Source organism: Manis pentadactyla, chromosome 2 (assembly GCF_030020395.1).
Source record: "Manis pentadactyla isolate mManPen7 chromosome 2, mManPen7.hap1, whole genome shotgun sequence".
Classification (NCBI taxonomy): domain Eukaryota; kingdom Metazoa; phylum Chordata; class Mammalia; order Pholidota; family Manidae; genus Manis; species Manis pentadactyla.
In genome coordinates, this window is record NC_080020.1 from 16,698,728 (window position 1) to 16,725,760 (window position 27,033).

The window sequence follows — 27,033 nt, forward strand, 5'->3', positions numbered from 1 at the left end:
CTGGGAGGCTTCATTTTAATCATCTCCAGTCCCTTCCTTCCACCTCCTCACTCAGCAGCTCCAATACCAGATACGGCTTAAATGGGACCAAGGTGCTGACAAAAGCCTTTTACGCACCGTATCCCTCCTTTAAAGGACTCTAATTTTGCCGCAAATGTCTCCCTTTATCGTTGTTATCTTCTTGTCAGCACTTTTAACTCTACCACTTCTCCTGTCCGTCATTCCCCACACCTTTTAACATCCACACAGATGATCCATTCAATACCTTGGTCTCTAAGTGACTACCTTAGGGCCAATTGTCTTTCCTTCCATCACATCCGAACAAATCATATGGTCATACCCCAGATTATCATCACTAGATGATACCATGTAATGATGCAATGTAACTGCATTACATCCAAACATGGTTTCAAATATTCTGCTTCCTGAAGCAATCACTTGCTACCCTTCCCCACTCCTGTCATTCTCTGTGTCATCAAGTCTTCTAATCCAACCACTTTTCTACTAACCATCCCACATTTGAGTCTTTATTTTCTTTGTCTAATTTCGAGTTCATGGTTCAACACTATTACTTTAACATTACCACACCCTTAATCCCTTGTTCCTTCTTTCCTTTGTTACATTTGTCTGTAATAAACTCAACTCTGTTAAAATCATGAAACTGGGCTAACTCAGTGTGGGTAAATTATAATATTTCCAGACTATCTCACCTGGCTTTAGTGCATCTGCATCCTCAGGGATGGAGGTAAGTGTAGCTTTAGTGCATCTGCATATCCATAGGTGTTCCTCAGGGGTGGAGAGTTCATCTCCACTTCAATGGATAATTACCTGGACAACTGAGGGCTTATCTGAACCTGAGAGGTGAGGGAAAAAGCTGGTTTTGCTTCTGCAAGAGCAGGAAAGAGAAACAGCCCAGACTGCAGTTTGTAAGCAATAAACGGGTTTTAAACTTTTTTCCCTTTGACTGACTTCAGTTTTAGAGATATTTTGCCCTGGGATTTCCTTTCCCCAGAGTTACATTCAGTTCTAATTTATGGCCACAGTATCAGACTTGTGTTCAACACACACATTATCTATTACATTTTCCCTGTTACAGTCCCTTCTTTCAAGGTCACTAATTTACATTTCCTCTTAAGTCTCTGCTACCAATTTCTCTCCTCACTTCATGTCCCCCCCACACAGATGAGAGCTATTACTTTTTTTCTACCACCAAGTATACTAACCTCCTTGCTTTCCCTCTCATATATCCTGCTTTCTTTTCTGATAAATTTGATAAACCCTTTTTTGAGCCCAGGACCCCAAATTCATCTGCTATCTACTTTCTCAACTTCCTGTTATAGCAAAGTGTTCTGAGTTGTTTTTATTTTCTGGCTCCAAAATCTCACTTCCTATTTTCTACTCAACCTACTCCAATTGGGTATTTATCCCCAATACTTCATCATCATCATGATTTTTAACAAGGTTGCTATAATTATTGCAAAAATCAATTACTGTTACCATATTAGGTTTTCCTGCATCATTTGACATAGTTGACCACTCCCTTATTCTTTTTGATTAATGTTTGTATATCTTTTCCCATCTTTTCATTTTAACATATTTGTGCTCTTATATGTGCTTCTTGTAAGTAACATATAACTGGATCTTATTTTTAATTCAGCCTGATAATCTCTGTCATTTAATTGGAATATTCAATCTTTTTACATTTACAGTATTTACTAATGTAAGAATTATTAATTATGTAACTATTAATATATTTGGGTTTACTTTTTATAAATACTAATGTAGCATAAATGATATCATTGCATTTAAGTCCTACCTTACTGTTACTTGTTTCCTATTTGCTCATCTCTTCTTTGCCTCTTTATTTTTCCTTTACTTGCCTTTTTTTGCATCCATCAAGATTTTTATTATTATATTTTATCCTCCACTAGCTTAAAACATTTTTGTTTTGAAATAATTTCACACATATGGAAAAGCTTAAGGGTAGTACAAAGAACTCCATTGATTCTTGCCTGAATCAATTACTATTGTGGTGGTTCCAAGACGGTGATTTTCTAACTCTACAATTATTTCTATATTTATTAGTTGTTCTATTAGATTCTGAATTATATATTCTTTTATTTCAGTTGTTACCCTAAAGACTTCAATATGTATCTTTGACTTATTACAGTCTGCACAATGTCTGAATGATATAATAACCTTTCAACACTGTAATACCTTTTCCCAATCTTTGGGCTACTGTTGTTATATATTTTCTATGTGTTTCTAACGATGTTAAAACCCCACCAGGCAACATTATTATTGTTGCTTCAAATAGTCACTACTCTTTTATATATCCCCCTACCTCTTTGGTGCTTTTCACCCTTTCTTTCATTTCATGCTTCTTCCTAGGATAATTTTGCTTTAGCCTATAGAAATACTTTTAATATTTCTTACAGGCTTATGGTAATTAATTAAATTTTTTTTGCCTGAAAAGTCTCTAGCCGTAAAGTGTGAAGAATTTGTTCACTGGAATGGAATGCTAGGTTGGCAGTTTTTTTCTTTTAGCACTTTAAAGATATTGTTCTGTTTTTTCCTGTCTCCTTAACTTCTACTGAAAGTCAGCTTTAAGTCATCTGAAGCTAATGTGTCCTTTTTATTCTGGCTATTTTAAATAATTTGTGTTTGGTTTTCAACAATTCGAGTGTATGTCTGGGGTGGCAGCTTTCCTTGTATCTACTTTCATTGTGTTCACTGCTTTCTGAATCTGTGGACTGATGTTTTTCATAAATTTGGGATAATTCTGGACACTATCTTTTCAAATGTTACTTGTCCATTCTGCCTGCTCTGAGATTCCTATTATACTTATTTAAACTTTTGACCATGTCCCAACTCTTTTCATTCTTATTTCTGTCTGTGCTTCAATTTTGATATTTTCTAATGACCTGTTCACTGTCCCGACTTCTGTCTCCAGTGTATCATCAAATCCATCCAAGTAAGTTAATTTCAAATATTGTATCTTTTAGTTGTAGCTTATCCACATGACTCTTGTTCATAGGGTCCAATACCCTGTTGAAATGATCTTTTCATCCATTTTGTCCATCTTTTCTCTATTTTATTTAATATTCTTATCAGTTATTTTAAGGCTCTTGTTTGTCAGATCCATCATCTGGATTATCTAAGGGTCTGCTGCTATTTATGTTTTCTTTAGATTATTGGCCATTTTCTTGCTTTTTTTTATTGGAGGCCTAACATTGTATATACAAGAACCACATAGGCTACAAATGTTATTGTTCCTAGAGAATTTCCTCTTTCTTCTGCTAGTAGAAAGGATGTGGGACCAATGACCTTAATATAATCAGGGGCTGAGCTGGGTTGCAGTTTTTCTAAGAGTTGGTCCACCCCTGGTTCATGTCTGTCATTCCAGGCTTTTGATTGACGGCCTCGCAGATCTGTCTCCTCCGCTGGGAAAGAAAGCAAGAGAGTCAAGTGGGACCCTGGAGGCTTTGAATTCAGATCATTAGCCACCTGCCCCCACAGCTTCATTAAATAGCAAACGTCTTGAGGGTAGATCGATTGTAACTCGTGCAAAGTCCTTCTCTCTAGGACTTTGTCCCCCAAGGACCATAGGATTGTGAGAGATGTACTTAAATGTCCGAAGGCTTTTCAAACTTTAAAAGGCTGCAGCCCGGTCCCCAGCCTCCAGCACCACTGTAGGGCTCAGCAGATGCCCAAAGTAGAACACTAGTCAGAAGTCTGGGACTCCTCTAAGTTTCCAGTTTGTTGTACCAACCCCACATGACACCAAAAACCCTTTTCCCTGGAAGAGTCCTTTTCCCGGTCCAGGCCCAATTCCCACCCACACTCAAAAGTGGCAAGTATCTAGAGGTGAAAACAGCCAGGGTCATCAGCTCATCTGGAAATAGCTTTCCTCTCTGGAATTTTGGTCTTGTTGCTTCCCAAGCTCTTCGGTGGCTTTAATCAGGATTTCTGCAGTGATTCTCTTTCTGCCCAGTCGTTACAGCTCCACGGCGCTTAGAGCTGGAGGTCCCGCCCCCTCAGCCTGGGGTCTCCTACACCGCTTGTTGCTCCTCTCGCCCTGGTTTTGCGGTGTTGCCTTCCTTTTCCCGACCTCCAGAGATCACGGCTAGACTTCTGCTCTCTGTCCTCGATCAGGTCATGGCGATAAATACTATCTGCGCACTGGTGGTTCCCAAACCCGCATCCCCAGCCCTTACCTCTTGGATCTCCAATCTGTAAATCCAACCACATTCTTTGTATCTCTGGTCAGATTCTTAGGAGAACTCTCAACTCTAACATGGCTGAACCATGACGCCAGTGGCCCAAACTCACTGCTACCTCCGTAATAAAGGCAAACTAGCCACCCGTTTCCTCAGCCAGTTCCTCGCCTGCCTCTTCTTTTCCTCGCGACCCAAGTCCAGTCCGCTAGTGAGTCTTCTGGGCCCTACCTCCAGACCGCCTGCTGAATCTGAACGACCCTCACAGTCGCCATGACTAAAACCCTGGTCTCGGTCACCCTCGTCTGTTTTCCAGGCCGCCAGCAGCTGTTCCAATCCCCCCCTTCCCTTCTGACCCACCCCCATCAATCCTGCCTCATGGAAGCCAGTGTGATCACCGGTTTCTCGAGGTTAAATCAGATCACCTCACTCACTTTCCTTATATAAAACTCTCTGAAGACTTCTCAATTGTTAACTAGTATGAGACCCAAACTCGACTCAGGCTCTGCATGATCTGCCCCTGCCGACCTCTCGGACCTCACCTTTCCCTCCCCTGCATTCACCACACGCCACCCACCCGACTGGGCCCCAAACCCTCAGACTAACTCCCACTCGAACTCAGGGACCCTCCAGTGCAGACAGATCATCCCCATTTCAGTGTGTTCATCCTTGCCATTCCCACTGCTTGGAATACAGCTTTCTTTATTTCTTCATTCTGGTGTTTACAAATGCCACCTTCTAGAAGGGTCTTCCCATCTCAGTAAGCCCCACCTCTATCCCATCACTCCCTATTATGTTACTTCATTTTATTTTATTAATTTCACTTAACAATATCCAAAGTCCTTTTAAAAATATATCTGTTTGTCTTCCTCATCAGAATTTAAGCTCATTGAAGGCAGGGTCTCGTTCTGTCTTGCTCACTACTGTATCTGTGGAATCTTGCATATACTAGATAAATATTTATGTGTTGAATGCCTTCTCCCTTAGCTCACACCTATTTGGGGAGCAGGGAATATGATCTAAGTTTGGTTTTCCTCCTCCTGGACCCAACAGTACCACCCACCTTGTAGAGACAACATTAAAGAAGATGGAGACGTCCAGCCTCCCTAGTGAGGTGTTCAAGATGAGCCACTTCTAGCTGCCCCAGCACTGCAAATCCTCTGGACAGTATTTATCAGACAAACCCACTGCTGAAGAGGGATGCAGGCAGTCCTGGCCTCCATACCCTAATCACCCACGGGAAAAGCACTCCAAACTGACTTTGCTCAGTGCTACTGGTACATGCAATGGGGCTGACGGTAGAAAGGGCTACAGAAATGAGCACTAAGGTTACGGTTACGGTTTTTATTTTCTCTTACTATACTTTGTATTGCCTCCAAAACATAATTGTTTTAATAGTGTTAGAATCCCATGAGGCAAAGCTTCCAAAGACTTATGGTTTCTCAATTCTGAGTAATTTAACTTGAATAAAGATTCATCAAGGATATGCCAGAGCATGGGACTTTACAAGCTGCAAACCATGAAGTCAACATAGTGTTTTCATTACGAACACTTTGTTTTTATGAAATTATAGAAGATACCAGCATGAACTGCAGTAATAATGGTAAAGTTTTGTGACTACAGACACATACTTACATGTGTATATAGGTGCCTGGTAGTGCTACAAAATTTATTTCTTACTGTGGGTCAGTGTTTTCAAAGGGTGAGGAAGTTACTGTTCTAAAGTATTACTTTCATATATTTTTATTCCATTCAAAACAAAATTTACACCCATATAGAATACACTTACTTAAAATTTGATGGTATACAAAATTAAAGTTTGGATATTTAATCCAGAGTGTAACATAAGTATTATCTTGTGCAAGGCAATTTTTTTCCTTTAATCAACAACATATTAAAGTGTATATTATTCTGGAAGCAAATCATCTCCTAACTCTTCATCAGCAAAATCGTCCTCGTCGATTCTCTTTTTGGCTGCAGTTTTTGGTCTTTCTATTTGAGGTCCAAGTGGATCCACATAGGAGGCATCTAGGTTTCAAAATACACGGTTACATTAGAGTAATATAGAAAGACAAAACAAACGTGAGACCAAGTAGTCTCATAATCAAAACTGAACTCAGAGTGAACAGAAATGCTCTCCGAAGTCATTTAAAGTTTTGTCTGGATATTTAAATCCTTAATAATGCCCAGATACACATTTCGCCATCTCACCCATCTTCTCCATCCCTGTTAAGCCTGTAGGAACTGAGTGGGGAGCACCGGCACTTGCCTATTTCTTTGTTACTGCTACTTTCGTAAGGTTCATTTGTCCCAGGTAAACCTCTGAGTTTGGCACTTAGTCGTTCACCTTTACTACTGGCACTATAGTTCTGGCCACTATCTGAAAACACAAAAATAAAAATGCATTTGTTTATCATGATGAGAAAACATAACACTATATTATGATTCTTAAAGCATACTTATTTGCCAAGAAACAGGCAGGTTATTTCATTTGGAGGCCAACTTCTGAGGGATATAATTTATTTATTTTTTCTGAAATGTAAAAGAAATCTCTTGTTGGGGATCTATAATGTAGATAAAACATCACTTATTATGTATTTATATGTATTCATTCAAATGAATATATAACTTAGCAAAGAACAAAGAGCAACTGAAGCAAAAACAAATAGGAAGTCATAACATCAGTATGTGCTGCATCATTATTAGCCTCCTATCAAGGCTGGTGAGTGGCCCTAAATCTGTATCAAATGAAAAACAGCACAGGAGGCTGGGTAAGCATATCCCATGGAGGAGAGAGCCTAGATCATGCAATTGCTTTCTTCAAATATTTGAAAAATATTCATATACAAGTAGACTGGTTTTGCCCTGTATAGCAAGTTTTGGCTTAGTATAAAGAAAAACTTTAACAGAATTATACAGCCCAAATATGGAGCGGCTGCCGTGGGAAATGATGCAGTGCACCTCACTGATGACGTTCAGGGAGCGCTGAGCACCCATATTAGCAGGAAACACTAGGAGTACTCTTTAACCCTAAGTTCTATTGTTATACTTTCTAAAGGAACCACTCCTCTAGCCCCAGTTTTTATTTCTTCCCCTCAAAATTCCTACAGTGTTATTTTTTTCTATTTATGGGGCTTCACTTTTGATGAGAGTAGTCCCTGATATATACTGATCATTTATTTTCTGAGTATACTTTATATTTTAGTAGTTTATCGGTAATCTCTGACAATAAATAAAAGCAAGATGACCTTTCAGATTCCCACATTTTAAGGGTGGTCAACTGAACCAAAATTATAAGTCCTCACTGGGTTCTTATCAAAGACACTACCATTTCTCCCCATCATTGATATTATTGGAGTAAATAAAATGCCTTAGTTTAGTGCATTGAATGTGTCTACATATTTTTGGTATGTTTTTTTTACTGTTTTGCTCTTCTCTAATTTTTTGTTACAATTAAGTCTATTTCTTTCATATACAAGTGTAAATAGGTATCTTTTAAAGACGTTGAATGAGCTCAGGTCAGAAAGTTTGAAAAACATAGCTCTAGGCAATTTCTTTTACTTCACTTTTCATATAGATATAAGTTAGCTATATGAATAAAACAAAACACTGAGATCTCCCTCAGGCATCCAAAGCCCTTCTGAAATCCTAATGTGAAATGGAATTCCAATCTGGTGGAAAGAATAAGCTTTTAAAAAATGAAAACTGACCTCAGAAAAATTTCAAATGTCCAGTTTAAAAACGACAGCTACAGTTTTTAAACATTTTCTATTATAAAGATCAGTGAAGGGCATATTGTGAATATTTCCATCATTTTCAAAATCAACTTTCATGGAATAACGCTGCCATAAATGAGCAGGTGTAGATGGATATATAAGCATTTGTAAGTCTGGGTGGCTTTTATGCCTAAATAATAAAACAAGTTATTATAATCATTTCACTATACCAACAATTACTATTTCCTAGAGGGAAATTAAATAAAAAATAGGTTCAGAAAATGAGAATCTGAAGACCAATTAAAACATCCAAATGATATTTTTATTTTCTATAAGAAAAATATTCGATTCGAAGAATGTAGAGTAATAAGGAATCTTGAAACTCACCTATACCAAAAAAAGAAAGAATACTTCTATAAAACTAACAATGTATAATTCCCAAGGTAAAAAATACAAATGGTCAATAAACATATAAAAAATGTTTAACCTTACTTAATCTTAGGAACATATTAGGTGAAAAAAAGCAATACTAAATACTGAATGATACCATTTTTAGAAAGTTTAAGAATAAGCAAAATTAAATACAGTGTTTGCATATATGATAGAACTGTATATGAAAAGGCAAGAAACTGAAAAAAAACCCTCAATACATGTAAGATATAACGCTCATTGTGGTTATCTGTTGGGGAGACAGGAGATAGAATAGGAAAAGCATACAAGGTAGGCACAACAGTAATGTTCTGGCTCTAATGTTTTATGACAGCTTCATTAATTTTAATTTTATATGCTTCATAACTTAAGATTGTTACATAGATCCTTTTTTAGGTATCAAATATCACATAATTTGAAATGTAAGATTCTAAGTATAAGATTCAACATTGCTTATTAAAATGTCCAAGATTTAAAAAATATTGGGTTAATAAGTGAAATGAACATATTTTCTGAGATTAACTCGTTGTGTATATCAAGACTTAAAGTTTCGCAGTCAGCAAGCTAATCAAATAGGAAGCCCAGGAATTCTTCCCCCACAAAGTCACCAACTTAACAACATACAGTCCAGAAAACCTTTATGAGAACTCCAGAAACGAGTTAGGAAGTTGCAGTACTCTAGGCAAGCACAAAGCCAAGAACAACTGCATTGAAACAAGTGAGAAAAGCCATTGCATTTCAACTGTGTCAGCCCTACCCCAAGCCAGGACAGCTTGTGGCTGAAGAGAAAAAGCCCAACTTGAGGTTCTCCCATGGGAGGAAAGACAGGAGTAGAATATACATCTAACATTTTGTTTTTTCAGGGAACTGCCCAAGATTGATTTCTATCTTCACTGACTTGGAGTGCTGATGAGCAACCAGCATCCTTTGGATGCCTGAGAGCTACTAAGAACAACAGAGAGCTCAGGGGCTTGCTGCAGTGCCAGAGCGCCTCCCTAACAGCGGACAGAAGCTGGCACGGCTTTGCTGTGATAAAGAGGAAGTGTCCAGCTCAAAGGATCTTTCTCAGCAGGAAAAGATTAGAGTGGAATGTACATCCAATATTCCAGCTTTTGGGGGGCTTCCCAAGGGTCTGGTTTCTGTCTGACTCAGAGCACTAATGAGGAATTGATTTAAAGCATGTTGTCACAAAAAACAATATCTTGGACGCTTGAGGGCTGAAGAAAACAAAAGAGGGCTCAGAAGTTTTTTACAGTGCCAGAAATCCTTCAGTACTGTAAACTGACACTAGAAGAAGTAAAAGATCACAAAACTTGAACCTCTCTAATTGGGAATTACATGTTGAAGCTAAGAGAGATGTAGCCTGAAAAAACTTTAACAAGCCGCTATAATGTCTAGCAGGGCTGACTGGTGATAATTTGACCCTGTACAAAGCCATCCAAAAAGAGAGAGGTGGCTGCTTTTTCCAATGAAGAAATCACAACAAGAAATGTGCCTCAATCAAACAAATAAATCTCCAGACACTGACCCTGAAGAAATGGAAATCTATTGGTTACCTGACACAGAAGTCAAGATAATTATATTAAATAAGCTTCATGTGCTACAAAAGAATACAGATAGACAGTAAATGAAATCAGGAAAACAAAAACGGAATAAAATCAGAGACAGAACCCATAAAAAATTCTGGAGCTGAAGAATACAATAATTATAACCAAACTGAATAATTCACTGGAAGGATCCAAAAACAGACGTGATCAAGCAGAATAAATAATCTGTGAACAAAGAGGTCATTTCAAATTATCAAGTCAGAGGAACAAAAAGAAAACAGAATGGAAAAAAGTAAAAAAGCCTATGACTATTATAGGATACCATAAATATATCAAAATATGTATTAAGGGAGTCCCAGAAGGACAGAGAGATTATCTGAAAAAATAGTGGATGAAAACATCCCAAATATGAGGAAAGAAATGAACACCCAAATTCAAGATCTCAAAAACTACAACCAGGATGGATACAAAAAGGCCCATATTAAGAACATAATCAAACTGAAAAGTCAAAGACAAAGAGAGAATCTCAAAACCAGCAAGGGAAAAATGATTCATCATTTACAAGTGAGCTGACATAGGATTATTAGCAGATTTCATGACAGAAATATTATAGGCTAGAAGGGAGTGAGATGATATATTAAAGTGCTGAAGAAAAATCTGCCAACCAAGAATACTGTATCTATAAAACGGTTCTTCAAAAAAGAAGTAGTAAAGACTTTTCTAGATAAATAAAAGCTGGGGGAGTTTATTTACCACTATACCTGCCTTGCAAGAATTGCTAAAGGGAGTCTTTCAAGTTGAAACAAAAGGATGCTAGACATCAACAGAAAAGCATACAAAAATATAAAGCTCTCTGGTAAAGGTAAATATATAGACAAACACAGAATCCTGTAACACTGCCATGGTGGTTCATAAATCACTTTTATTCCAGGTAAAAAATATGAAAGATAAAGTCATAAAAACACTGTAACTATAAACTATGTTAATGAATACAAAATATAAAAAGATGTAATTTGCAACATTGATAAAGTGCCAGAGGAGATGTAAAGGAACAAAGTTTTTGTATTTGACTGAAGTTATTACTCTAAATTACTACAACTACAGAATGTTTTATTTAATTATGATGGCGACTATAAAGGTAATACCTATAAAAGATGCACAAAGGAAAATGATAAAGGGATCAAAACATGTCATTACAAAAAACATCAGTGAAACATGATGGAAGGCAGCAACAGAGGAAAAGTACAAATAACTCTACAACATACAAAAACATTAATGAAATGGTAAGTTCTTCCCTACTTGTAATTATTTTAAATATAAGAGGATTAAACTCCCCAATCAAAAGATGTAGAGTGGCTGATGGGTTGAAAAACATCCAACTACAAGCTATCTATAAGAAACTCACTTTTTAGATATAACAACTTACACAGTCTGAAAGGGAAAGGATGAAGAAAGATATTCTATATAAACAGTAACCCAAAGAGAGCAGGAATGCCCATACATATTTCAGAAAAAATGGATTTTAAGTAAAAAATTATCACAAGAGACAGAGAAGGATAAACAGCATTACCGCTGCAGCCCATGTTAATCTGCACTGCTTCTCTCCTCATTCTGGATATTCCTAGAAATATACAACCTATTGAGACTGAATCATGAAGAAATTAAAAAATCTAAATAAACCCATAGCTAAAGAATATTGAATAAGTAATCAAATAACCTCCCAATAAACAAAAGGCCTGGACCAGACAGCTTTATTGGAGAATTCTACCAAATATTTAAATAAGTAATAATATCAATCCTTCTCAAACTCTTCCAGAAAACTGAAGAGGAGGGAATACTTCCAAACTCATTCTTTAAGTCAACATCACACTGATACCAAAATTTTAAAAAGATACTATAAGAAAATCATAAACCAACATCTTTGATGAAAAACCCTCAACAAAATGCTTACAAAACAATTTCAGTAACACATTAAAAGGATTATACATAACGACCAAGTGGGACTTATTTCTGGTTTGCAAGGCTGGTTCACCATATGAAAATCAGACATGGTGAGACTCAGAGAAAAGAAGTCATTGTAGGACGGTAAGGTGAAAACCTCCTCTCACGTACACCAAGGAAGTAAATACAGCAAATGCAACTAACCCTGAAAATGACATGCAGACTATAGAACAGCCCATCTACACCTGGTGAAGAGAGGAACACAATGAGAAGGGTAAAGGGATAAAGCTACGATCAATCGTGAGGGGCGGATGATGGCGGCGTGAGTAGAGCAGCAGAAATCTCCTCCCAAAACCACATATATCTATGAAAATATAACAAAGACAACCCTTCCTAGAATAAAGACCAGAGGACACAGGACAATATCCAGACCACATCCACACCTGAAAGAACCCAGCGCCTCGCGAAGGGGGTAAGATACAAGCCCCGGCCCCGCGGGAGCCGAGCGCCCCTCCCCCCAGCTCCCGGCGGGAGAAGAGCAGGCAGAGCGGGAGGGAGACGGAGCCCAGGACTGCCGAACACCCAGCCCCAGCCATCCGGGCCAGAGTGCAGACACAGTACGTGCCCAGGGGGCCCTGGATACTAGGGAAACAGGGCAGCAAGAACAGTGAGCGGGCACCGGAAGCCGGGTGCTGGAGGACATAAGAAAAGCGAGCGACCAATTTTTTTTTTTGGCTGTTTAGTTTTGGCAAGCGCTTTTTGGAAGTCTTAAAGGGATAGGGACCCCAATACTAGGGAAACAGGGCAGCAAGAACAGTGAGCAGATGCCTGAGGCTGGCGATGAAGAATAAAGAAAAACGAGCAGCAAACTTTTATTTTTTTTTTTGTGGTCATTGTTTTGTTTTGGCGGGTGCTTTTTGGAAGTCTTAAAGGGGCAGGGCGGGACACTTAATCCAGAGGTAGGGAATCCGGGGATCTCTGGGCACCCTAACCCCAGGGCTACAGGGAGCAGGGAGGCCCCTTACGGAGATAAATAGCCTCCCAGCAGCTCCTGCTCCAACGCGACTCCACCATTTTGGAGTAGCTGCCCGAGCCAGGCCACGCCCACAGCAACAGCGGAGATTAACTCCATAGCAGCCGGGCAGGAAGCAGAAGCCCTGTCTGCACGCAGCTGCCCAGAACAAGCCACTAGAGGCCGCTGTTCTCCCAGGAGAGGAGGGCCACAAACCAACAAGAAAGGAAGTCCTTCCAGCCGTCACTGGTCCCAGCTCTGCAAACTATTCCTATCACCAAGAAAAGGCAAAGCTACAGGCAGACAAAGATCACAGAGACAACACCAGAGAAGGAGACAGACCTAACCAGTCTTCCTGAAAAAGAATTCAAAATAAGAATCATAAACATGCTGACAGAGATGCAGAGAAATACGCAAGAAAAATGGGATGAAGTCTGGAGGGAGATCACAGATGCCAGAAAGGAGATCACAGAAATGAAACAAACTCTGGAAGGGTTTATAAGCAGAATGGATAGGATGCAAGAGGCCACTGATGGAATTGAAACCAGAGAACAGGAACACATAGAAGCTGACAGAGAGAGAGATAAAAGGATCTCCAGGAATGAAACAATGTTAAGAGAACTGTGTGACCAATCCAAAAGGTACAATATCCGTATTATAGGGGTCCCAGAAGAAGAAGAGAGAGGAAAAGAGATGGAAAGTATCTTAGAAGAAATAATTGCTGAAAACTTCCCCAAACTGGGGGAGGAAATAATCGAACAGACCACGGAAATACACAGAACTCCCAACAGAAAGGATCCAAGAAGGGCAACACCAAGACACATAATAATTAAAATGGCAAAGATCAAGGACAAAGAAAGAGTTCTAAAGGCAGCTAAAGGGAAAAAGGTCACCTATAAAGGAAAACCCATCAGGCTAACATCAGACTTCTCGACAGAAACCCTACAGGCCAGAAGAGAATGGCATGATATATTTGATACAATGAAACAGAAGGGCCTTGAACCAAGGATACTGTATCCAGCACGACTATCATTCAAATATGACGGTGGGATTAAACAATTCCCAGAGAAACAAAAGCTGAGGGAATTTGCTTCCCACAAACCACCTCTACAGAACATCTTACAGGGACTGCTCTAGATGGGAGCACTCCTAGAAAGACCACAGCACAAAACACCCAACATATGAAGAATTGAGGAGGAGGAATAAGAAGGGAGAGAAGAAAAGAATCTCCAGACAGTGTATATAACAGCTCAATAAGCAAGCTAAGTTAGGCAGTAAGATACTAAAGAGGATAACCTTGAACCTTTGGTTACCACGAATTTAAAGCCTGCAATGGCAATAAGTACATATCTTTCAATAGTCACCCTAAATGTTAATGGGCTGAATGCACCAATCAAAAGACATAGAGTAATAGAATGGATAAAAAAAGCAAGACCCATCTATATGCTGCTTACAAGAAACTCACCTCAAACCCAAAACATGTACAGACTAAAACTCAAGGGATGGAAAAACATATTTCAAGCAAACAACAGCGAGAAGAAAGCAGGGGTTGCAGGACTAATATCAGACAAAATAGACTTCAAATCAAAGAAAGTAACAAGAGATAAAGAAGGACACTACATAATGATAAAGGGATCAGACCAACAAGAGGATATAACCATTCTAAATATATATGCACCCAACACAGGAGCACCAGCATATGTGAAACAAATACTAACAGAACTAAAGGGGGATATAGACTGCAGTGCATTCATTCTAGGAGACTTCAACACACCACTCACTGCAAAGGATAGATACACTGGGCAGAAAATAAGTAAGGACACGGAAGCAATGAACAACACAGTAGAGCAGATGGACCTAATAGACATCTATAGAACTCTACATCCAAAAGCAACAGGATATACATTCTTCTCAAGTGCACATGGAACATTCTCCAGAATAGACCACATACTAGGAAACAAAAAGAGCCTCAATAAATTCCAAAAGATTGAAATCCTACCAACCAACTTTTCAGACCACAAAGGCATAGAACTAGAAATAAACTGTACAAAGAAAGCAAAGAGGCTCACAAACACATGGAGGCTTAACAACATGCTCTTAAATAATCAATGGATCAATGACCAAATCAAAATGGAGATCCAGCAATATATGGAAACAAATGACAACAACAACACTAAGCCCCAACTTCTGTGGGATGCAGCAAAAGCAGTCTTAAGAGGAAAGTATATAGCAATCCAAGCATATTTAAAAAAGGAAGAACAAGCCCAAATGAATGGTCTAATGTCACAATTATCGAAATTGGAAAAAGAAGAACAAATGAGGCCTAAGGTCATTTGAAGGAGGGACATAATAAAGATCAGAGAAGAAATAAATAAAATTGAGAAGAATAAAACAACAGCAAAAATCAATGAAACCAAGAGCTGGTTCTCCGAGAAAATAAAAAAAATAGATAAGCCTCTAGCCAGACTTATTAAGAAGAAAACAGAGTCAACACAAATCAACAGTATCAGAAACGAGAAAGGAAAAATCACGATGGACCCCACAGAAATACAAAGAATTATTACAGAATACTATGAAAACCTATATGCTAACAAGCTGGGAAACCTAGGAGAAATGGACAACTTCCTAGAAAATACAACCTTCCACGATTGACCCAGAAATAAACAGAAAATCTAAACAGACCAATTACCAGCGATGAAACTGAAGCGGTAATAAAAAAACTACAAAAGAACAAAACCCCCCGGCCAGATGGATTTACCTCGGAATTTTATCACACATACAGGGAAGACATAATCACATTCTCCTTAGAGTTTCCCAAAAAATAGAGGAGGAGGGGATACTCCCAAACTCATTCTATGAAGCTAACATCACCCTAATAACAAAACCAGGCAAAGACACCACCAAAAAAGAAAACTACAGACCAATATCCCTGATGAACGTAGATGAAAAAATACTCAACAAAATATTAGCAAACCGAATTAAAAAATACATCAAAAGGATCATACACCATGACCAAGTGGGATTCATCCCAGGGATGCAAGGATGGTACAACATTCGAAAGTCCATCAACATCATCCACCACATCAACAAAAAGAAAGACAAAAACCACATGATCATCTCCATAGATGCTGAAAAAGCATTTGACAAAGTTCAACATCCATTCATGATAAAAACTCTCAGCAAAATGGGAATAGAGGGCAAGTACCTCAACATAATAAAGGTCATCTATGAAAAACCCACAGCCAACATTATATTGAACAGCGAGAAGCTGAAAGCATTTCCTCTGAGATCGGGAACTAGACAGGGATGCCCACTCTCCCCACTGTTATTTAACATAGTACTGGAGGTCCTAGCCACGGCAATCAGACAAAACAAAAAAATACAAGGAATCCAGATTGGCAAAGAAGAAGTTAAACTGTCACTATTTGCAGATGACATGATACTGTACATAAAAAACCCTAAAGACTCCACCCCAAAACTACTAGAACTGATATCGGAATACAGCAAAGTTTCAAGATACAAAATCAACACACAGAAACCTGTGGCTTTCCTATACGCTAACAATGAACCAACAGAAAGAGAAATCAGGAAAACAACTCCATTCACAATTGCATCAAAAAAAATAAAATACCTAGGAATAAACCTAACCAAGGAAGTGAAAGACTTATACTCTGAAAACTACAAGTCACTCTTAAGAGAAATTAAAGGGGACACTAACAGATGGAAACTCATCCCATGCTCGTGGCTAGGAAGAATTAATATCGTCAAAATGGCCATCCTGCCCAAAGCAATATACAGATTTGATGCAATCCCTATGAAACTACCAGCAACATTCTTCAATGAACTGGAACAAATAATTCAAAAATTCATATGGAAACACCAAAGACCCCGAATAGCCAAAGCAATCCTGAGAAAGAAGAATAACGTAGGGGGGATCTCACTCCCCAACTTCAAGCTCTACTATAAAGCCATAGTAATCAAGACAATTTGGTACTGGCACAAGAGCAGAGCCACAGACCAATGGAACAGACTAGAGAATCCAGACATTAACCCAGACATATATGGTCAATTAATATTTGATAAAGGAGCCATGGACATACAATGGCGAAATGACAGTCTCTTCAACAGATGGTGCTGGCAAAACTGGACAGCTACATGTAGGAGAATGAAACTGGACCATTGTCTAACCCCATCTACAAAAGTAAACTCAAAATGGATCAAAGACCTGAATGTAAGTCACGAAACCATTAAACTCTTGGAAGAAAACATAGGCAAAAACCTCTTAGACATAAACATGAGTGACCTCTTCTTGAACATATCTCCCCAGGCAAGGAAAACAACAGCAAAAATGAGTAAGTGGGACTATATTAAGCTGAAACGCTTACGTACAGCGAAAGACACCATCAATAGAACAAAAAGGAACCCTACAGTATGGGAGAATATATTTGAAAATGACACATCCGATAAAGGCTTGACGTCCAGAATATATAAAGAGCTCACACGCCTCAACAAACAAAAAACAAATAACCCAATTAAAAAATGGGCAGAGGAACTGAACAGACGGTTCTCCAAAAAAGAAATACAGATGGCCAACAGACACATGAAAAGATGCTCCACATCGCTAATTATCAGAGAAATGCAAATTAAAACTACAATGAGGTATCACCTCACACCAGTAAGGATGGCTGCCATCCAAAAGACAAACAACAACAAATGCTGGCAAGGCTGTGGAGAAAGGGGAACCCTCCTACACTGCTGGTGGGAATGTAAGTTAGTTCACCTTTGTCGAAAGCAGTATGGAGGTATATCAAAATGCTCAAATCAGACCTACCATTTGACCCAGGAATTGTACTCCTAGGAATTTACTCTAAGAATGCAGCAATCAAGTATGAGAAAGATCAGTGCACCCCTATGTTTATCGCAGCACTATTTACAATAGCCAAGAATTGGAAGCAACCTAAATGTCTATCGATAGATGAATGGATAAAGAAGATGTGGTACATATACACAATGGAATACTACTCAGCCATAAGAAAAGGGCAAATCCAACCATTTGCAGCAACATGGATGGAGCTGGAGGGTATTATGCTCAGTGAAACAAGCCAAGTGGAGAAAGAGAAATACCAAATGATTTCACTTATCTATGGAATATAAGAACAAAGGAAAAACTGAAGGAACAAAACAGCAGCAGAATCACAGAACTCAAGAATGGACTAACAGGTACCAAAGGGAAAGGGACTGGGGAGGATGGGTGGGTAGGGAGGGATAAGAGGGGGGAAGAAGTAGGGGGGTATTAAGATTATCATGCATGGGGGGGTAGGAGAAAAGGGAGGGCTGTACAACACAGAGAAGGCAAGTAGTGATTCTATAACATTTTGCTATGCTGATGGACAGTGACTGTAAAGGGGTTTATAGGGGGGACCTGGTATAGGGGAGAGCCTAGTAAACATAATATTTGTCATGTAAGTGTAGATTAGTGATACCAAAAAAAAAAAAATGGCAGTTCCTGTGTGGTAACCTCCAATGAGTTCTACACAAGGGTATAAAGGGCATATAAAAGTGTAGGCAAAGGGTCTGTTTGTGTTTATACAGAGGATCAAAGCCTAATTGGGCTACCCCAAAAATGAACTAAGATACGATATGAAAAAGAACTTCCAACATCTGCACTCTCTGGAAGACTCATGCCAGAAGATGATCATCAAAAAACCCCAACAAAGATCCACGCACTGCTACAGCTGTAGATGCACTCATCCCACCAGCTCCTGGACTTGCCATGGGAATGAGGAAGGAGATATCTAAGCTGGCCTGTGCATACAATAAAACAACAAATTTGACTGGATCTATACTGTTGGAACTCAACCAAGAATTAGGAGAAGTGCAAATTGTAGCGCTCCAAAATCTTACAACTACAGACTATTTACTGTTAAAAGAACATAAGGGATGTGACCATTCCCCAGGAATGGGTTGTTTTAATTTGTCTGATTTCTCTCAGACTGTTCAAGTTCAGTTGGACAATATCCACCATATCATAGATAAGTTTTCACAAATGCCTAAGGTGCCTAACTGGTTTTCTTGGTTTCACTGGAGATGGCTGGTAATTACAGGTATGCTTTGGTTATGTAACTATACTCCTATTATGTTAATGTGTGTGCGCAATTTAAGTAGTAGCTTAAAACCTATACATGCTGAAGTTACTCTACAAGAAGATATGTCAAAGAAATAATCAATCTTCCCATGTTTTCTGCCGCCTGTTACTTCTGTAGCTTTTCTTCTTCCTTCCTAATTACAACCCTTAAATAGAATTCGTGCCTCATATCAAATTTACCGAGTATCATAATTCTCCCAAGTGGTAAAGATACCTCAAGACAAATGCTGGGCATAGAAGCCACAGGGCATAAATATGCAAAGAAATAAAAAGCTAACCATTTCAAACAATAAGGCTTCTCTCTCACTTACCAACTTTACATTTCCCTGTATGGCCCTGGAAGATGACTGGTTAGCCAGAGACGGGTAAGATTCCTCAAGGGAGGAACAACCTAAGACAGGCACAGTCGCAGGGGGCCATCAGGTGAGAAATTGGGGATCAACAGAGGTGAGGCTTAGAACTTCACCGCCCCTGTTCTGAGAGAAATCTTCTGCATAAGTGGATGTTTTATTGCCCTTGTCTTGCTTGGATTAACACATAGTCTACAGGCACACACCTGATCATCTACATTTGCTCTCTTACAACACTAAACTATGTTTTCTACCTTTATCTGTATCTACGTACCACTTCAGCATTTTATTAAAAATAATAATAATAAAGAGAGAAATGTGTTATTCACATATAAATCAAGTATAAAAATCAAATGAGTATTCATATTTGAACTGACTGTTTATAGTTCATAATGCATGAGCAAAACCGAAGGTTTCTGTGATGGCTGCCCTTGTACTGTTCACCATGTAAGAACTTATTCACTATGTAAGAATTTGTTCTCCATGTAAGAACTTGTTTGTTATGCCTCAGAAGATTGGAGACTGACGAAAATTAGGCTTGGGGTGGATTAATGATTGTGAATTGAGCATTGACTCCCCTATACAGAATTTTATTGTTGTTAACAACCATTTAATCAATAAATATGAGAGATGCCCTCACAAAAAAAAAAAAAAAGTACACACTTCCAATGGTAAGATAATAAGTAACCAGGATGTAATGAATATAGTCAAGATATTGTAACAGCTTGGTATGGTGATAGCTGGTACCTAGAATTGTCATGTATATAAATGTTGAATCACTATGTTGTACACCTGAAAACTAATGTAATGTAATACTGTGTGTCAACTACCCTTCAATAAATAATAATTATCTACCAAAAAAAAAAAAAAGCTACCATCAATCGGAACCCCATCCCTTCCCTCATCCCAGCCCACATGTAGGGAAGGGATAAATACTTAGGAATCTGGCACAACTGGTCCTGGAGATCTGCTCTGGTAATAAAAGTCCACATATTATTGGGTGATTAATGGGGCTGGACACCTGGGAGAGTCGCAACACTCTCAGGGATCAAGAGTCTTGTCACTTGTGGAGATAGGGATGCTTCATTGATCCTGCCGAGGCCCAACATGCAGCAGTAGTCTGAAAGATTTACCAGCAGTGGTACGTGTGCCAGAGGGGCAGGGGGTGGAAGGACCTCTCTCTGGAGGAGAAAGGGCAGGTGGATGATGCTTTCCCAGCCCTCCCTCCAAATGCTCCATCTCACTTGCTAGCAGCTCAGCCCCACAGCAGCACTCCCATGCATACCCAAGCCACCTGGCCTGTTAGGCCCAGTGGCGGTCCAATGTTGCTGCCTGACAGGTAGAAGGTGGATGACAATTTCCTGGCTTTGCAAGCACTTCTTCAGCCCAACTGGTTGGGTGCTTGTGGGAGCCGACTCCAAACTCTTTAACTGCCTCATTGGTGGCTCAGCCCTGTAGTGGTGCTCCCCTGCATACATGCTGTTGGGGATGGCCTTTGTCTTCTCACATGTTTGTAGGCAGAATGGGAAAGCACCTTCTCCCATGTCTGAATGCAGCACGGGAAAGCAGAAGCTTGAGAACAACCTGTGCAGTCCTTGGAAGTTATCTGCCCACAAAAACATATCTTGTCCTCGAAGATGAGCCAAGACTACTCACTCTGAAAATAGGGAGACCTTGAGGATGTGTGAAAACACATCCCCTGCTTCTCGCCTGCCCCCTGAGAAGGGAAAGATGAGTATAGCACTTGGCTGAGGTCCGAGAAAGGCAGTATAAAAATAAAGGTACTGTGCCACATCGGGGCTGCAGCCATTGTCTGTCTGTCTGTGTTTTTGGTTCTCTCATTTCATCCAAAGAAGATGAGAGGCAGGTTACATCTGGTGCCCAATGTGGGGCGTCCTCTCAGAGTGAGTTGTATATTTATTCAGCTCCACGCCTCCCCTTCAGACTGTTCAACTTCAACGGCAGGCACCGTCAATTTGCCCTGCTTGACATGCTCAGCCCAGCAGCAGGCTGCCATCGCTGACAGGCAGGCAGAGATCAGCTCTGCTCATGAAGAATCCTAGCAGAAATGCCTCACATGATACAAAAGGCATGCAGAGGTGAGATGTAGAGATGAGTCACTCTGGGAAGACAGGCAGAAAGGCAGGCTCTGCCCATGGCCTACCAACAGCAATTTTAGCTCAGCTGCAAAAGCAAACTAGGCACTCATGAGCAGAATCTTGAGCTTTTGGGCACCACAGGACATCCACTTCAGAAAGAAGCCATTACTTTCAAGACCAGGAGGCATAGCTGATATACCTAATACAAAGGAAGAAACACAGAAACCCAGACAAAATGAGGAGGCAGAAGACTATGTTCCAAACAAAAGACAAGGTAAAACACCAGAAAAAAGACTAAATGAAGTGGAGATTAACAATCTTCTTGATCAAAGTAATAGTCATAAAGATACTCACTGAACTGGGGAAAAGAATTGATGATCTCAGCAAGAACTTCAACAGAGAGACAGAAAATATAAAAAACAGCCACTTAGAGCTGAAGAATACAATAACAGAAATGAAAAATACAATAAAGGTAATGAATAGTAGACTGCTGGAAGTAGAGGAAAGAATCAGTGTGATGGAAGACAAAGAAGAGCAGAGTAACCAAGCCAAACCAACAGTATTTGCATGACAGGGGTCCCAAGAGGAAATGAGAGATACAAAGTCTCTTTGAAGAAATAATAGCTGAAAACTTTCCAATCTGGGGAAGGAAATACACATCCAGGTCCTGGAAGCTCAGAGAGCCCCTAACAAGATGAGCCCTAGGAAGATAACATCAGACAAAGAGAATCTTAAAAGCATCAAGGGAGAGGCAGACAGTTACCTGTAAGGGAAATTCCATAAGACTATCAGCAGATTTCTCAGTAGAAACTTTACAGGCTAGAAAGGAGTAGCATGAAATATTTAATGTATTGAAAGGGAAGAACCTACAACCAACAATTCTCTTCCCAGCAAGGTTATCATTCAGGATTGGAGAAGAGATTTAAATTTCCCAGATAAATGAAAGTTAGAAGAATTCACCACCACTAAACTCATCTTACAGGATATGTTAAAGGGACATCTGTAGATAGAAACTTCTTAAGCCTAAATATCTTTCATCATGAAAATAAACCTAAAGATAGTAGTCCAATTACTTGCTAAGCAAATATGAAGTTATAAAAACAAAGGTAGTTATATCAACTACAACTCAATTTTAAAAAGTAGTAAAAGTCAACTATATACAAAATTACTCAAGGGATACATAAAAGATGTAGATTATGAGATACATAAAGTGTGGAGGAGGAAGAAAAAAAGCAGTACTTTTAAAATGTGTTCAAAATCAAGTGACCATCAATATAGACTGCTGTATATTTAGGAAAATCTATGAACCCTATGATAACCACAAAGCTAAAGCCTACAATATGTACAAAAGCAATTTTAAAAAAGGAATCCAAGCAAAGCACTAAAAGCCATCAAATAACAAGAGTTTAAGAGAGGAAGAAAGAAACAGAAAACTACAAGAACAACCAGAAAACAATTAATAAAATGGCAAAAAGTACAGATCTATCAATAATTAGCTTAAATACAAATGGACTGAATGCACCAATCAAAAGACATAGAATGGTAGAATGGATAAGGAAATAAGACCCACCTATGTGCTGCCTATAGAGATTCATTTCAGACCTAGAGACATACATAGACTGAAAGTGAAGAGATGGAAAAAGATATTTCACGCAAATCAAAGGCAGAAAAAAGCAGGAGTAGCAATATGTGTGTCAGACAAAACAGACTTCAAAACAAAGAAAGTAACACGAGACAAAGAGGGACATTACATAATGATAAATGGATTAGTCCAACAAGAGGATATAACAATAGTAATTATCTATGCACCTAACATAGAAACACCTAAATATACAAAACAAATGCTAACAGACCTAAAGGGAGAAACAGCAACAGAATCATATAAGGGGATTTTAACACACACTTAAATCAATGGATGTATCATCCAGGAAGAAAGGCACTGCATGACACATTACACCTGATGGACTTAACAGATATATACAGAACATTGCATCCGAAAGCAGTAGGATACACATTTTTCTCAAGTGTACATTGAACATTCTCCAGAATATATCACATATTAGGACACAAAAAGAGCCTCAATAGATTAAAGAAGATTAAAATTCTATCAAGCATTGTTTCAGATCACAGTTGTATGAAACTAGAAATCAAATACATGAAGAAAACAAAAAAGCACACATCACATGGAGAATGAACAACATGCTTCTAAACAATCAGTGGATCAATGAACAAATCAAAGAGGGAATCAATACACAGAGACAAATGAAAACAGAAACAGAACAGTTCAAAATATATGGGACGCAGCAAAACAGTTCTATAAGGGAATCACATAGTAATACATGCCTACCTCAAGAAACAAGAACAATCCCAAATAAACAATCTAAACTTGCAATTAAAGAAATTAGAGAAAGAAGAACAAATGAAACCCAAAGCTAGTAGAAGGAGGGACATAATAGAGTTCAGAGAAGAAATAAATATAATAGAGAATAAGAAAACAATAGAAAAAAAACCCAATGAAACCAAGAGCTGGTTCTTTGAGGAGATAAACCAAATAGACAAACTCTTAGCCAGACTTATCAAGAAAAAAGAGAGAAGACACAAACAAAATTAATTGACAGCACAGGAAATCAAAGACTACAGGGGAACTCTATGAAAAATTGTATTTCAATAAATTGGACAACTTAGAAGAAATGAAAATAATTCCTAGAAGTGCACAATCTTCCAAGACTGACCCAGGAAGAAATAAAAATCTGAACAGACTAATTACCAGTAACAAAATTCAATTGGTAATCAAAAAACTCCCAACAAACAAAAGTCCAAGACTGATAGCTTCACAGGTGAATTCTACCAAACATTTAAAAAAGAGCTAATAACCATCCTTCTTAAAGTATTCCAAAAAACAGAAGAGGAGAGAACACTTCCAAACTTGTTCTGAGGCCAGCATCAGTCTAATACCAAAACCAGACAAAGATAATACAAAATAAGAAAGGTACAGACCAATATCCCTTATGAACACAGATACAGAAATCCTCAACAAAATATTAGCAAACCAAATTCAAAAGTACATCAAAAGGATCATTCATCATGATCAAGTAGGATTTATTCCAGGGATGCAAGGATGGTATAATATTTGTAAATCTATCAATGTGATAAATCACATTAACAAAAGGAAGAATAAAAACTATATGATCATCTCAATAGATGCTAAAAAAGAATTTGACAAAATTCAACATACAGTCATGATAAAAACTCTTCAACAAAATGGGCATACAGGGTAAATTCCTCAACATAATAAAGGCCATATACAACAAGCTCACAGCTAACATCATACTCAATGGTGAAAAGCTGAAAGCTTTTCCTCTAAGATCAGGAAAAAGGCAAGGATGTCCACTCTTGCCACTTTTAATCATAGTAACTGGAGGTTCTAACCTCAGCAATAAGACAACAGAAAGAAATAAAAGCATCCAAATTGGGAAGGAAGAAATAAAACTGTCACTATTTCCAGATGACATGATATTACATATAGAAAACCCTAAAGACTCCCATCAATAAACTATTAAAATAACTAGATTCAACAAAGTTACAGGATACAAAATCAATATACACAAATCTGTTGCATTCCTATATACTAACAAAGAACTAGCAGAAAGAGTAACCAAGAAAACAATCCCATTTATAATTGCACCAAAAAGAATAAAATACCTAGGAATAAACCTAACCAAGGAGGTGAAAGACCTGTGCTCTGAAAACTGTAAGACACTGATGAAAGAAACTGAAGAAGACACAGATAAATAGAAATCTACCCAATGCTCATGGATAGCAAAAATTAACATTGTCAAAATGGCCATCCTATCCAAAGCAATTTACATATTCAATGCAATTCCTATCAAAATACCAATGGCATTTTTCAATGAACTAGACAAAGAATCTTAAAACTTATATGGAACTACAAAAGCCTCCAAATAACTAAAGCAATTTTGAAGAACAAAGCTGGGGGTTTATCATGCACCTCTGACTCCAAGCGATACTACAAAGCTACAGTAATGAAAACAGTATGGTCCTGGCACAAGAACAGATATATAGATCAAAGGAACAGAATAGAGAGCCCAAAAATAAACCCATACATACATGGTCAATCAATATATGACAAAGGAGCCATGGACATACAGTGGGGAAAAGACAGTCTCTTCAATAAATGGTGTTGGAAAAACTGGACAACTACATGCAAGAGAATAAAACAGGATTATTGTCTAACTCCATACACAAAAGTAAACTCTGAATGGATTAAAGACCTAAATGTAAGACAGAAAACCACAAAAATCTCATGAATAAAAAATCATCAAGAATCAAAAACAAGAATCATCAAGAATCTCATAAACATCAGCATGAGAAATTTCTTTCTGAATATGTCTCCCAAGCAAGAGAAACAAAAACAAAAATAAACAAATGGGCTACATCAAATTAAAAAGTCTTTGTACAGCAAAGACACCATCAACAAAACAAAAAGGCAATCCAGAGTATGGAAGAATATATTCATAAATGATATACCTGATAAGGGGTTAACACCCAAAGTATACAAAGAACTCATACACCTCAACACCAAAAAAACTAATAACCCAATTAAAAAATGGGCAGAGGTCCCAAATAGATATTTTTCCAAAGAAGACATACAGATGGCCAACGGACACATGAAATGATGCTCCACATCATTAATCATCAGGGAAATGCAAATCAAAACCACAATGAGGTATCACCTCACACCAGTCAGAATGGCCACTATACAAAACAAAAGAAGAAAGTATAGGCAAGGATGTGGACAAAAGGGAACCCTCTTACACTGTTGGTGGGATATAAAATGATGCAGCCACTACAGAAAGCAGTATGCAGGTGCCTCAAAAAACTAAAAATGAAAATATATGATTCAGTAATTCCACTTTTAGGAATTTACCTGAAGAAAACAAAATCTCTGCTTTGAAAAGATACATGCACCCTATGTTTAATGCCATAGTATTTACAATAGCCATAATATGGAAGCAACCAAAGTGTCCATCAATAGATAAATGGATAAAGAAGATGTGGTATATATACACAATGGAATATAATTTATCCATAAAAAAGAAATTCTGCCATTTGCAACAACATGAATGGCCTAAGAAGGTATGCTAAGTGAAATAAGCCAGGTGGAGAAAAACAGATACCATATGATTTCACTTATATGTGGATTCTAAAATAACAAAACAAAACAAAATGAAGAAAACAGCAATAGGCTCATAGACACTGAGAAGTGACTGGTGGTTATCATGTGGGTAGAACTGGGGTGGGTGGGTAAAATAGGTGAAGGGGATAAAAAGGCACAAAAATCTCAATCATAGTATGAATTAGTCATGGGATGAAAGTACAGCCTAAAGAATATAGTCAATAGTTATGTAACATCTTTCTATGTTGACAATAACTACACTAGTTGGGGTGAGGATTTACTAATGTATATAACTGTTGAATTGCTATGTTGTATACTTGAAACCAATATAATACTACATAGCAACTCTATTTCAATTAAAAATACCAACAACAAAAAGA

The 27,033-nt window shown here is 38.3% G+C and overlaps 1 protein-coding gene across 4 annotated transcripts in view; it reads right to left on the minus strand.

Moving 5' to 3' along the window:
* Nucleotides 1–5,942: 5,942 nt before the first annotated feature.
* The window catches only part of IFT88 (intraflagellar transport 88), a 188,826-nt gene continuing 167,735 nt past the window's right edge, over nucleotides 5,943–27,033 (minus strand). For 3 of the 4 annotated variants that reach the window (XR_008993219.1, XM_036910152.2, XM_057490401.1), the window contains 2 exons: nucleotides 6,487–6,597; nucleotides 5,943–6,245 (listed from right to left, as the gene is read on the minus strand). Coding sequence is in view for 3 of the 4 variants with exons in the window: in XM_036910152.2 (XP_036766047.1) it covers nucleotides 6,124–6,245; nucleotides 6,487–6,597 (233 nt within the window). In the remaining variant the exon portion in view is untranslated. The remainder of the gene's footprint in view (nucleotides 6,246–6,486; nucleotides 6,598–27,033) is intronic. The other variant, XM_057490395.1, reaches the window with a different exon arrangement.